General features: G+C 37.9%; 1 protein-coding gene across 1 annotated transcript; it reads left to right on the forward strand.

Annotated features, from left to right (window-relative positions):
* The first annotated feature begins 1,072 nt into the window (after positions 1–1,072).
* Positions 1,073–13,559, forward strand: dpys (dihydropyrimidinase). The gene is made up of 9 exons (XM_059339333.1): positions 1,073–1,516; positions 3,431–3,589; positions 3,742–3,921; positions 6,531–6,720; positions 6,944–7,100; positions 7,334–7,475; positions 9,175–9,317; positions 11,655–11,862; positions 13,070–13,559. The coding sequence occupies exons 1-9, from the start codon at positions 1,265–1,267 to the stop codon at positions 13,127–13,129; spliced, it is 1,491 nt and encodes a 496-aa protein (XP_059195316.1). The 5' UTR covers positions 1,073–1,264; the 3' UTR covers positions 13,130–13,559.
* Positions 13,560–13,838: the final 279 nt, after the last annotated feature.

The following is a 13,838-nucleotide window of genomic DNA, read 5'->3' on the forward strand; positions in this document are numbered from 1 at the left end:
AAGTTTTGTATAATAATGCACAAACTATCCCTTTAATCCTCATACAGTTTCTGAAGGAGGACTCTTAACTGATATGTATAAGTTAGAAGAGGCGGGTAGCAATGGTGGAAAGTAACTATGTACATTTACTCAAGTACTGGACTTAAAGTAACATTTTTAGGTACTTTTATGTACATTCTCCAATCTACTCCACTACATTTTGAGACATATATTGTACTTTTTACTCCTCTACATTTAGCTGACAGCTTTAGTTACTTTTCAGGTCAAGATTTAAAATGAAAAACATGCTACATTTAAAATGATTACCCATTTTTATAAATTAAACCACTTAAAAGTTTATTAGGTAGTTAAAATGTAAAAAAATTTTTTAAATCTTTTTGAACTTTTTTTTTACATTTTTTTTTTATATTTATTTATTTATTTTTTCCGTTTCTGCGCATGCGCGTTTCCGTTTCGGAAAAAGCCGCGCATGCGCAGAAGCGAATTTTTAAAAAAAAAAATAATAAAAAAATAAAAAATTAAAAAATTAAAAAATTAAAACATTTAAAAAATTTAAAAAAATAAAAGTAAAGAAGTTAAAAAGACAGTGGAGAAGAAGTGCTCAGAACAGGAGAGAACCAGTCAAACAAAAAAAAAGAAAAAATCAGGGCCTAAATCATCTAATATATTTATTCTTCCAGTTTATATTGTAAGCATATTTATTAATAAATGTGTTTTTACATACAGAAATACATTCAACTTCCTTACAGGTCCATATAAATGCAAAGGCTTCTGATGGGAGTTTATCTGCCGTTAAATGTTCCTCTGATGACTTATTGACACGGGAACAACCAATCTGTGAATATCTTTCCAACTTTACCGAACACCAAAAGTTTACTTAATTCTCGTTATTTTAACTTTTTGCTCGAACTACAAAATGGGGAAAAAAATATCCTCCTCTGATTATTTTTTTCTCAATCCTCTTCCGTACAGCTGTGATTCATTATGAAGAAGAGGGCGGGTCGCTGTATTTGTATACCTTCCCATTGTAAGACGTGAAACAGGGCTGTCTGAGGACCCTTTACACTGCAGGAGTTGAATATTGTCCAATGCAGTGGACATCCCTATCTCACATGAACTTTGGAGCTGACCTACACAGGCGTTTAAGCTTTTGACCTCCACTTACTACACACAGATCTGCTCTGCTGTCTCTCAGTCTGCACAAACTCTGACTTCTCAGCTTGAACTGAATTTGAACATCGCCTCAGTTGCGCACAGCAGCAGCATGGCAGAGCCCAGCGGGATCTTGATAAAAGGAGGTAAAGTGGTGAATGAAGACTGCTCCGTGATCAGCGACGTCTACATTGAGAATGGAAAAATAGTTGAAGTTGGGCTGAATCTTCAGGTCCCAGGCGGGGTGCGAGTGATCGACGCCACCGACAAACTGGTGATCCCCGGCGGCATCGACACGCACACACACATGGAGCTAGCGTTCATGGGCACCAAGGCTGTGGACGACTTCCACATCGGAACCAAGGTGAACATGTTTGATTTCCACCAGAGAGAAAAGGATGCAAACATTTATGTGCGTCAAGGTAGACAGAGACAAACAGAATAGTAACGGAAGTGAAAGGTTCTTCCCTTCACATTAAGGTGCTGTGACGTTCACTTCCTTTTTTCCTTGCATTTCTATGCATTTATTAATGTAGGCTATATTGTTTTTCTTTTACGTCTCAAAGCCGAAACAGTTTACAGTAAGCAATAGTTGACCACTGTGAATAAAGTAGTAGCGGCAGCAGAAGTACTCTATTTTATCAGAATAATAATCCAGTTTAATACTTGCAAGAAAAAAATCATGATTTCAAAAATGTCACTTGATTAAGAGGTATTGGTACAAGGGTATCTGAATAATATATAATATGTTTATAATAATATAATATAATATAATATATATATATATATATATATATATATATATATAAATAATAATTTATAAGTATTATCATGCACATCTCTTTAGTGTTGCACCTGGTAAATGTGGTGCATTTTTTCTTGCATAATAATTTGTTTGTTGATTGTATTTTGTATTATCAGTGAATCTTCAACTGCAACTAATGTTATTAAATAGATGGAGTTGAATGCAAAAGCCTATTTTACCATGCACTGAATAGAAGAATTATTACTTAGTACTTAGAAAAAGTGCCTCAATATTGTACTGAAGTGCAGTGCCTGACTCTACCACTGCATGCTACAATAACCAGACTTTTGACTTGAGTAGCTGAGAAATTTAGCATAATATCCAATTCACTGTCACTGGTAGTAATTGTAAATGATTCTCCAAATCATATACAAACAGTTTGATGAGACTTTCAATTTTTAAATTCAGGATTAAATTTAACATTCAGTCTAAAATAGTTTAGATAATTGAGTCTTGATTTATAAAAATCAACAGGTGATTGGATTAATGCCCTGACAAATGCAATTTCCATTTTCAAGATAGGATAGGCTACATGCTGTCAAGTGTGATAAAACTAACATATTTTTATGGTACTACCACTCTAAGGCCATATGCTCAAATGTTAGATTCTGTTGATCGTGGTTTTTTTATTTATATCATTTAAACTGAAAGGTTACTTTGATTCATTTTAGAATTGAAATTACAACTGTATGACATTTAAATATACACTACAAGTGCAGGATTAATTTGTTCTATTTGTGTTTAATTTATAACTTTATTAAATTGATTATTGATTATTATGAGATTTTTGTGTTAAAGTAGTTTACTTATTTAATATGCTATCTTTGATTTGATGTTGCATGATGTTTTATTTTGAAGGACCATGAACAGAAGTTTATTTTGAACTTACCTGACTTTACTATATGGCAAAGGACAGGGTGCAGACAAAACATCTGGAAGATGTTGAAATATTTAAAAACAATTAAAAAAAAACCTTGTACATTACAGTTTAACAGGCTGTCATACAAGTGAGTGATCATGAATCAAACACCAATTAGCAGTGTGTGTCACATTGTATTAGTTGTATGACAATTGTACATTTTAAATTGAGTTGTCAGGACGACATGAAGCAGCTTACGGAAACAAAGAGGCCAGAGTGTTTGTGTCTGAGGACAAATAACATGAATAAATCTGCATGGACATAAGCAATAACATGACTTCAGTTGAATAACATTAGCTCTACTGTGAGATTTAGTTTTTGCTCAAAAGGAGCAGCACTGCTATATGTCATGATGTCACGCAGGGACACAAAATAAATATGTAGCAAAATATTATCACCACACCTAAATACAGGGTCAATAACAAGAGCATCTTCAATCAACACCTGCCGAAAACCCAACATTATGAGCTTCACATAGGTGGTGCATGTGTCTAAAGGCTACTTCAAGTCAATATTTAACTTGCATCTGTGTGGTAATGTGTGTGTTTCATCAGGCCGCTGTAGCAGGAGGGACCACAATGATCCTGGACTTTGTCATCCCCCAAAGGGGCACGTCCCTCCTGGAGGCCTACGACTGTTGGCGAAAGACAGCTGACCCCAAAGTTTGCTGCGACTACTCGCTGCATGTCGCTGTCACATGGTGGAGTGACAAGGTGAAAAAGCAAATCAGTGTTAATAATTCCAACAAAAAAAAACAAACAAACCGCATTCTCATATGTTTCCCCATCCTTTACGCTGTATATAACAATAGAGGTCACTCAGAGCTGTTTCTTCATGTGTGTCTCCACACTTTTTTCTTCTCCAGGTGAAAAAAGAGATGCAGACACTGACTGAAGAGAAGGGAATTAATTCCTTTAAGATGTTTATGGCCTATAAAGATGTGTTCATGCTTCAGGACACTGAGCTGTATGCTGCCTTCTCTCAGTGTAAGGAGATTGGAGCTATAGCTCAGGTGCATGCTGAGAATGGAGACCTGATTGCAGAGGTTAGTATGAGCTAATGAGATACTGTATTCTGTTTATTACCAACAGAAAATTATCGGAAAGTGACTGTAGGGAATGAACTGCTTATATAAACAAGCTTCTGTGATCATTTTTGTTATGATGGTTGTGATTTCCACTCTTACGACTTTTTATTGTCCAAATTATTTTAGTAAGGAGTATAACTATAATACTCTAGATACGAGCACTTTGCACTTTTAGTTTTTGCGTTAATAATTCAACTATCTAAAAGACAAATGGTACACATCAAATTCAGAATCCAAAATGTGTATATTTACAAAAAAAAAAATTTTTTTTAATAATATATGATTTCTTTGTGCAGATTTTAATTATATATATGACAAATAGCACATTATCACATTCTGTTTTATTTACATTTTAGACAATCCCCCAATTATTTGAAAAAGGGGTTGCAGTATGAGCTGTTTGTTTCCATTCTCACCTAAAGCAATATGGTTCTTATTGGTGGTTCTTATCCCTTACATGGACTGTGACCACTAAATTGACCAGTTATCAAATCTGAACAAAATCAGTCTTGATTTCCCTGCTGCTAGGGAAGAATACTGCCATCCTTTAATGAGGAAAGGACAGGTCAGTCAATGTGTAAACACACCACAGTCCAGAAACAATACTGACCATGGGTTAATGTTTAACACTGATAGTAGCTTAGTGTGTCATCATGCAAGTTCCAGTGTCATGGAGAATAAATATTGCGACAGTAATAGAGAAATTGCATTTTAGAATATCTGAATATTCTGAATGAAGGGACATCTGATCTTCACCCGTACATGTGATCATCTGTTGACTCAGTGGTTTTCCTGCATGTTCCAGATGGTTCAAGGTCCATTGACACTGTTTGTAACAGCAATGAGAGCAAAGTAAAGGTTAGTTAAGGAAAGCAACAGTCTGCCCAGTTTCCACTGCAGGAAAACATTAACCTGAAGAATTCAAGTGCTCACGCATACAATGAATTTGACTATTTGGTTTACGACCTTCGACTACCAAAGCAAAAAAAGAGTGAAACACACACAAAAATGTGAAAAGAACGAAGGGTAGGAATAATAAATTAATAGATTACTGGAGGTCAGTATGCATGCACAAGGTATGTTGCAACTACACTTAAGGTTGTTATGGCTGAAAAACTTAAGACTAATTAAACCAGTTGAATGTTTATTTTCAGTTGCACTTTTATATTGTTTTTATATTGAACATCTGTGAAACAAGAGGTAGTGTGAGGAGACAGTCTATGAGCATTTTTTTGTATCCTTCATTGCCATGAAGGGAGAGGGAGACATTTTCACAATCAAGTGTCCATTGTTGCACCATGCTGTTAAGTGTTCAGTAGAGAAGTGTCCTCTGGGGAAAGACTCTTACTGCTGGTTTCGGTGCACAAATCTCTGTAGCTCTGTCCAAGAGTCTGCTCTAGATGTGTACAAGTCCTGCAGGGTGGGAAGAGGGGCACCAGTCATTTTTCTAGCTGTCCTTACTGTACGCTGCAGTCTGTCCCTGTCCTGTTTTGTGGGCTGTTCTGAACCAGACCGTGATGGAAGTGCACAGGACAGATTAAATGACTAAAGCACCATTGAAATTAGATGTACTGTTCCATTTAGATGTTCTGACTCAAGGCCTCCTTTTTTTGTTCTGAATAATCAAAATGAACTATTTTTTCAGTTCTATTTTACAATTCATTTGGTTTTTCAAATGTCATGACAACATTTCACCACTAGGAAGCAGCAAATGTCAAAAAAGTGAAACATGGCTCTCTTGTGTTGGAACACATGATTAATACTGCCACTGGGAGGTGTGTTAAAGGCGTAGTAAGCATTAATTCTTATTGTTAACACAAATGTTCTGTTTAGTGTCCTTTGTGTCATCTTTGACAACTCAAAAACACACTTTGATACCCAATGCCTGTTCCTAACTTCATGAGAAAGGCTAATCAATGTGATTTTTAACTGATGAAATATAACAGCTATAGAAAATAATTTTATTAAATTATTTTGTTTGGGTTCTCAGACACCTCAGCTGTAAAACATGGTTAAACACAAAGGATTTTGATATTTCAGCCCTGCTCCTCCCACATCTCAAATACATTTAAAAAAAATTATTATTATTGTGTTTTTTACAACAGTTCATAATTGCTCTAGTAATGAGTTGGATTCTACCTAAGTCTTGGGTCTGACCCAAAACATTAGTTATGCCATTAGAAAGGATAACATACTTGTACTCAATATTTATTTGTCTGTGAATTTTTGGTCAGACAAACTTAATGCATTTTTGTCCATGTGTGTACATTATCATATAATATATGAAATAATCCTTTAATATGTACAAACAAACATGCAGCGTTGGGGTCTGTGGGACCCAGAACCATAAGGAATTAAAAAGAAACACAAGGGTTAACATGTTTTAAAGCACTGCTTTGACTTGTTGGATTGAGTTTTCACATGCTGTTTCCATTATTAGTTTAGTTTTCTGTGTTAGTTGTAGTGTGTTCCCTCTCTGCCAGGACAGATACTGTGCTGTTATATCCTTCCATCTCCTTTAACCTTTATGCTGTCTTTTTGTCTGCGTCCCCACTGGGACTCTGCAGGGGGCTAAGAAGATGCTGTCTATGGGCATCACGGGGCCAGAGGGCCATGAGCTGTGTCGGCCGGAGGAGGTGGAGGCCGAGGCCACCCAGCGAGCCATCACCATAGCCAGTGCTGTCAACTGCCCGCTCTATGTGGTCCATGTCATGAGCAAATCTGCTGCCAAGGTGGTTGCTAATGCACGCAGAGAGGGTGAGTGTGGGCCTGCTGCCACCTACTGTTGAAATAGGGCATGGTTGCGAGATGATGGCCCTGTATCGCCTTCTAGAGGGCCAGAGCCATATTAAGTCCTGGCATGCAATGTCTTCTCCATGTCTTTTTTAGTTATTCAGTCTCTTCACATGATTTTTCTTGTTATCACGGTGGAAAAGCCTTGAAACCAGTAATGTTATGATAAAGAGGAATCTATCTGCAGGGCATGTGGTGTATGGGGAGCCTATTGCAGCAGGATTGGGCACTGATGGTACTCACTACTGGCACAAAGAATGGGCTCATGCTGCCAGCTTCGTCATGGGTCCTCCCCTCAGACCTGACCCCAGCACCCCTGGGTACCTCATGGACCTACTGGCCAAGTAGGTGGAACTGAAAGTTTAGCAACCAAATTAGTGTGCTTTGTAATTTAACATGCATTGTTTGCAGCACTGGGTTTTTGTAAAACTATATAAGAGTGACAGAGGAAACTATAGCAGTGTAAAGCCATAATTAAACAATTATGGCTTTTAATATTTGTTTTGTATTTTATAATTTATTCCAGCTTCTATTCTGTCATTCATCCATAAATGTATTTGTCTATTGAATGTGCTAGTGATGATCTCAGTGTAACTGGGACGGACAACTGCACCTTCTCTGTGTGCCAGAAGGCCCTCGGCAAAGACGACTTCACCAAGATCCCAAACGGAGTGAACGGAGTGGAGGACAGGATGTCTGTCATCTGGGAGAAAGGAGTGGTACGTCCCAATAATATGAATGTACTTTACCTGGATTTGTTCAGCACTGAATGCTCTAGGTCTGTGTTTATAAAGTTTCATTTCGCTGTGATTATCCTAGAGGTCACAGCAGGTTATTTTATACAGTGAGGTAAGTTTTAATAAATGCTCTCACTACAATAAAATGGCTACTAACATTGTCATGCATCATTAACACTGAGCTCATTGAATCCACAAAAGGTATTGCTTTCAGTTATATTCAGTTTATGCAATTGAAAGTAAACATTGAAATTGTTTAGGGACCCCAGTATGCAGAAATATTCAAATACATTAGCCAAAAATAACACATTCATACGGCAGGCAAAAAAAAGGTGGTGTTGAGGTCAAAGGCAGTTTTTCCTTCACTGAAATGTGGCCCAAGTTTTGTGTTATTTAACTCCCTCACATGGTACCAATGGATTTCTTATGTCTGATGCCAGTATCTTCACTGTGTTGTTAAACTGAGCCAGTAATGTCAACCAGGATCACAGCGACTATGCAGCTTCCTGTCAAGATCCATGTAGTCACACAGTTTGCAGTGATGTGGCAGTGGGCTAAATAAAAAGGTGCATGAAATTGGGAAAATAGAAACACAACCACGAATGAAATTGAAAGTCCCTTTAGACATGTATCTTACATCAGCTCAATTCTTCTAACTGTGATGCATAGTCAAAGCTTATTACTCATCGTGTACGAAGGCCAAATTATTGGGTGAATACGCACCATTTAGGCACAGTGTCACTTCAAAGTACCAGGCTCCTACATGGGCCCCTTTACTGAAATCAAGTCGTGACGATCTGTCATGCCTTGGGGCCCCTGTATATACACTGACAATTGTACATGCTTAATCTCTTCAGGACCATGATCATTAAGTTTAATGTTTGACTAAGAATGTATATTCTCTTAAATGTGTTAACACTAAATATACTACTCTTTGTATTTAATTTGAACTGCAATACAATTATTAGTACGGAACCCCTGATTGGCAAGTGAGAAAAGTATATTCTGGTGATCTATTTTTAAAGACTGATGAAATCACGTTTTCTCCTATGTTTATGACTTAGAACAGGTGAAAAAAGGTTTCACTAGCGTAATGTTTAATCTTAAAAAAGTTTAAAAAGTAAAATGTTTTTCCATCTGCAAAAACAGTTGAATACAGTTGTAATACTAATTTGAGTCACCAGAGACTGAAGTGGATCAATACCCCATGTTTTATTGTGTGTTAGCAGCTTACTATATGTAACATTACTTTCATGTCTTCCTTTTGGCTAGAAATGTATTTCAATGCATTACTACATCCATATAACACACTATTTAGAGATCAGACTAGATCACCAGATTTTCTAACTTGCCCGCTACTGTATATTAGTATATAGTATAATAGTTTTTCTACAGTAGAAGCAGAAACTGTCAGGGCTGCAGAATGCTGCAGAAAGCCGGAGTTGCATTTTCTCACAGTTGTGGTGAAGAAGGTGTTTCAGCCGCCTGCCCCGAGGCCACTGGAAAGATTTACCACATTCCACAATGCTCACAAATCACACATTAGCTGATATTTGGGCAAAAAGTAGTTGCTTGCTGCTGCAGTCAAGTACTGACCTTTTGCCTGCTAATTCTGTATTTTGTTGCTGTCCACTGTGGCCCCTTCCTCAAAACCCACTTTTTTGTGCGTTTTCTCCCTCAGCACAGTGGCAAAATGGACGAGAATCGATTTGTAGCTGTCACCAGCAGCAACGCAGCAAAAATCTTCAACTTCTATCCGCAGAAAGGCCGTATCGCCAAGAACTCAGATGCTGATGTGGTTATATGGGACCCTAAGATGACAAGGTGAGGACCTCACTCCAGCTATGCACCAGTATGGGGGAAATATTTTGAAATTGAGCAGGGAAAGAAAGCTCTCAGACACTGTGTGTGCAAAATAGGTTTGACTCCTATGCACATTCTGAATGCAGTTCTACATGTCTTCCAGTGCTATGAGCATCTTCTGCAGATGCAGACTGCAAAGGGTGCTGCTGAAACATTGGGCAGACTTGAAAGCATGTCTCCAGGGTGTCAAGCATTGGGTTGAATAAGATAAAGTTCATAAAGTTTAGCAGTAAAGCATGCAAACTACAGATGCAGGCAGCTAAAAGGAGATGTGATGGATCTTTCATCTTGTGCCACCTCCACATTCACACTAACTCGCCACGTAAGCTGATTGTGCTCTATCCAGCAGTCGGGGTATGTCATCACTTATCTCCAGCCGCATATTATAGCATAACGCAATTTTTACATATGAATCATGCCCATCAGTCGGTAATAAAGAGTGCTGGAATGATTCATTATTTTCTGTGTTTGGTTATTTTTTCGGAAGGATTTTATCACACTGATGAGCACAGCATCAGTGGGATGATGCTGATGGGTCATGCTGAGGATCTTAAAGATGATGAATATTTCACGTGGGAGCTAAACCAATTTTCATAGTAGAGAACATGTAACATTAAAGCTGTAACCGGCTCAGAATATCATAAGGCTATATATATATATATATACACACACACACCGATAACAAAGTCCCAGATGTGTAGTGCAGGACAGTATGCTGTTCTGGAGCACATGCACAGAGGACAGTTTGCATTCCAGTAGCTTGTGTACTGTAGCACACTAAGTCTTATATAACTCAGAATGGCACTGCATTGCTCTGTTGGCTGCAGAATCTGGGCTGAGCCCCTCAGGGAAGCCACTAACCGCTGATATGAATTGAAGAAGAACACATTATACGCCGGTGTAATTTGCTGTAAATGAATTCACTGGTACCAATCTTGTATGAGACCTTCACTATTCCTAATATGAAGGAGTGTACAGTTATTAAATCCTCTCAGGCCCGTCATCCTCGGTCATCAGTTGTTAGTGTGTGTGCTGTCTTTACCATGTGTGCGTATCTGCAGATGTTATAATGCCTTTCAAGCATGACAGCACCTCATGTTTGATTGCTGTAGCTGTGAATTCATCTGTGAAACTTGGTAATTAATTGCCCTCAGCGCAAGTGTCACTTCATAACATCCGGGACCAGGGGCCACAAACAGTTGCATAACCACAAATGCCTAGGAAGTTCAGTCAATTGCCCTGTGTCTCGTAATTGGGTTCGTTGAATAATGAGGAAACATCTTGTTTTTGTCGGTGCACATGAGGCATGGTGTCTGGCTTTACAAATCAACAGGAAATGTGCATGTGTGAATGGGGGGGAACTAAAAAAAGAGATTCAGTGTGTTTCATTGAACCGGCTGAGTCAGACTCATTTCAGTGTTCCCTGCTGATTTGAGTCTTTTGACTCAGATATGATTTGTTTGACATCAGTCTGTTCTGTGCAGAGAATTTGATGATTTTAATATGAGGTGTAGTGAAAGAGATTTTCTATATCTTTCAGAAAGCCCTTAAGAAGGTGCATTAAGTTACTATTACTTCTAGTAACTGCATGTCAGAGTTAGGGAGAGAGAGGTGCAATACAAGCAAGAATATTAAATAATGGGTTTAACATAAATCTGAGTGCTTTCTGATAAATCATTTAATTCATTTTAATAATTAAAAACGCACAGTGGTATGACAATAAATGTGTTTCATTGTCATACAAATATTTAAATTTTCCAAAACAAAATTACATTCGATACAAACTGATATCACATTTTAGGCATTTAGTAGCCTCAAAGCAACCATTGACTGACGCAGCTGGGTGGAACAGTTAGGCCATGGTGATGCATTTAGTGGGCATTTAGGGTTTTTCCTTTTAAAGAACAATACATATAAGTGCAATGGAGTGACACAGACACACACATTCACATATGTTTGGCTGTCTTGAATGTCTTCCCCGAAACTCATTTCTTTTCAACACCCTCCCCCAGAGAGCGAGCATCACACAAGCAAAAGTTGTACATGATGCATTATATTGCTTATTGCTGCAGAGTAAGTGAGCTGCAGTAACTCGATGCTGTGTGTGAGTACATCTTGGCCTGATTCAATCAGTTTCAGATTAGAACAGAATGCAATAATATTTCCCAATAGGTTTCTTTTCTCAGCTTGGTATTCAAAAAGCATGCTGTGATTACCTCACTTATCATAAGTGTAGCATATGATAAAGACATTTAGTTCTAAAGTAATTTTCAATATAATGTTTTTGTGTCCTGGCAGGAAGATCTCAGCCAAGACCCACCACCAAGCTGTGGACTACAACATCTTTGAGGGCATGGAGTGCCACGGTGTCCCTGTCCTCACCATCTCCAGAGGGAAAGTGGTCTATGAGGATGGGCGGTTAAATGTGTCACCAGGGCATGGCAGATTCATCCACAGGAAACCCTTCACTGAATATGTTTACAAAAGAATCAATCAAAGGGATAAGGTCAGTCTAAACCCTCAAGTTTCATTAGTAAATAACAGTAAAAATGTAATAGTTGGTGTATCACATTTGCTTTCAGCCATTTTATTTGACTGCTAAAATTGACTGTGATTTAAAATACGAAACAAGAACAGACAATGAAACAACATATATTATCAATAGCATGTGCAATATTTATTCATATCATTTTTCATTAAAGCTGCAATAATCAGTATTTTTTTTTACCTTATAGGTATTTTATTATGGTCCGTTATGGTTATGTAATAATTTAGTCGCTCTCAGTCATGAGCCTATAAAGAATTCTCACCTAACATTTGTCCTCAGCTCTGCAGGGCATTTTAGCATCTCTCAGCTCATTGTTTTGGTTTTCCAGCCACAGCTCTACTGTTTTGGTACAGTCACACTGCTCTCATAGATTTTGAGCCACAGCAGGCAGTTGTTTTGAGTGAAATAATCCTTAAAACCCACACATTTACACATCCATCTGCCCAGCACAGTTACTGGTTAAATAGCTGGTTAACATAATGGAGCATTCAACTACTTAGAAGCCACACACTTTCATCAGGAGTAGGTGCTGCTTTTCAACTCCTTTGTTTAGATCAAATGGATGACAAATAAGTTGTTAACTTATCTATAAAGTAAGTCAGTGTTGTGATTGCAACTTGTTTCTGCTGCCCCCTAGTGTCCTTAAAAAAACAGTTATTGCAGATGTACACACAGGCAGGAAATAGTCTAGCACATAACATGCCGTAAAACGGTCATTTTTGCACTCATTCAAATTGTACAAAGGAGATATAACATAATTGGTGTGGTTTAGAAAGTAGTAACCATTCTTTTTCTCTTTTTTTTTTTTTTTAGCTTCAGACTGAGCCAGGCTAGCTGTTTCCCTGAAATCCAGTCTTTCAGCTAAACTAAGCTAAGCTAAGCTAACTGCATGCTAGGGACTGTGTCTATGTTCTTCATATGAAACAGCAATATTTTTCCCCTAAGTTAAATGTCAGTCTATATTTCCCAGGATCATTATGATAATTAAGAGGTGACAGACTAACTTCAAGAACATCATAAATTAAACATATAGGACACAGAGAGGTTGCTTATGTGTAAAGCACATTTCAGATTTCAAATTCAGATTTATGTTGAATTTTCAGCAACCAGATCCTGCACACAAAGGTCACTTACCCTTTGTCTCTGCTTTGTATTTTGCCGGCAGGTGGGGCAGCCTAAAGCTGTGATCAGAAAGCCCTATGAAGGCAAAGTCATTTCTCTATGAACAACCAACCCAGAACATGAAAGGCACTTGTACTCTCCAGCTGTGTGTCTCCAGTACAATCCAGAAGCAACCAAAGCCAAAACAAGTAAATGCTGTCTCAGGCTGATCTGAGTGACTTTTCTACAGTTTTGACATAAAGTCATACGTTCCTTATTCCGCTATTCAGATTACTGTGTGCAGTAAAGGGGGTGGTGTTGGTGTTAAGGTCAACTCTGATCAGTTAAGGTCAATGCTCTGTTGGCAGATAATACCTTTGTTATATTTGTTCAACTGTGCAAAGTTTCCAGGTCAGCTGAGCTCAGTACACAGGTTGGTAGAACTCACTGTGCTGCTGAAAATTATGTTTGCTCTTACATACATTACGCAATCAAGTTTCTGTAAGGAATGAAGACAGGGCTTATGCATGATTTCAGGATCGTTCATCACTATATTTGTGTTATAAAATAATTTTAAAAAACTGCTTTGGCTGTGAATCTGCCTGAATTCTTTCATGCGGCGTTTTTTCATTTTCTTAATTTTTTTTCTCCATTGGTAACAAAGCTGATGTTTCTCACCCAAAAGCATCCTTCCCTTTGATGAAATATTCATAAAAATGCACTGACAAGCGTGAAAGTATAAAGATTTACTTTGTTGACCCAGATTGACTCTGTATTTGCATATTCAGCCGGATTGCACATTATCATATGCACTCCATCTATGCCCATGTATG

Source organism: Centropristis striata, chromosome 8 (assembly GCF_030273125.1).
Source record: "Centropristis striata isolate RG_2023a ecotype Rhode Island chromosome 8, C.striata_1.0, whole genome shotgun sequence".
Lineage (NCBI taxonomy): Eukaryota > Metazoa > Chordata > Actinopteri > Perciformes > Serranidae > Centropristis > Centropristis striata.

Bases quoted from the DNA above. Each gene is read 5' to 3' on its own strand.
- dpys (XM_059339333.1), top strand. From the start codon at position 1,265: ATGGCAGAGCCCAGCGGGATCTTGATAAAAGGAGGTAAAGTGGTGAAT. The intron at 1,517-3,430 runs GTGAACATGTTT...GTGTTTCATCAG, and splicing joins ACTTCCACATCGGAACCAAG to GCCGCTGTAGCAGGAGGGAC. The intron at 3,590-3,741 runs GTGAAAAAGCAA...TTTCTTCTCCAG, and splicing joins TCACATGGTGGAGTGACAAG to GTGAAAAAAGAGATGCAGAC.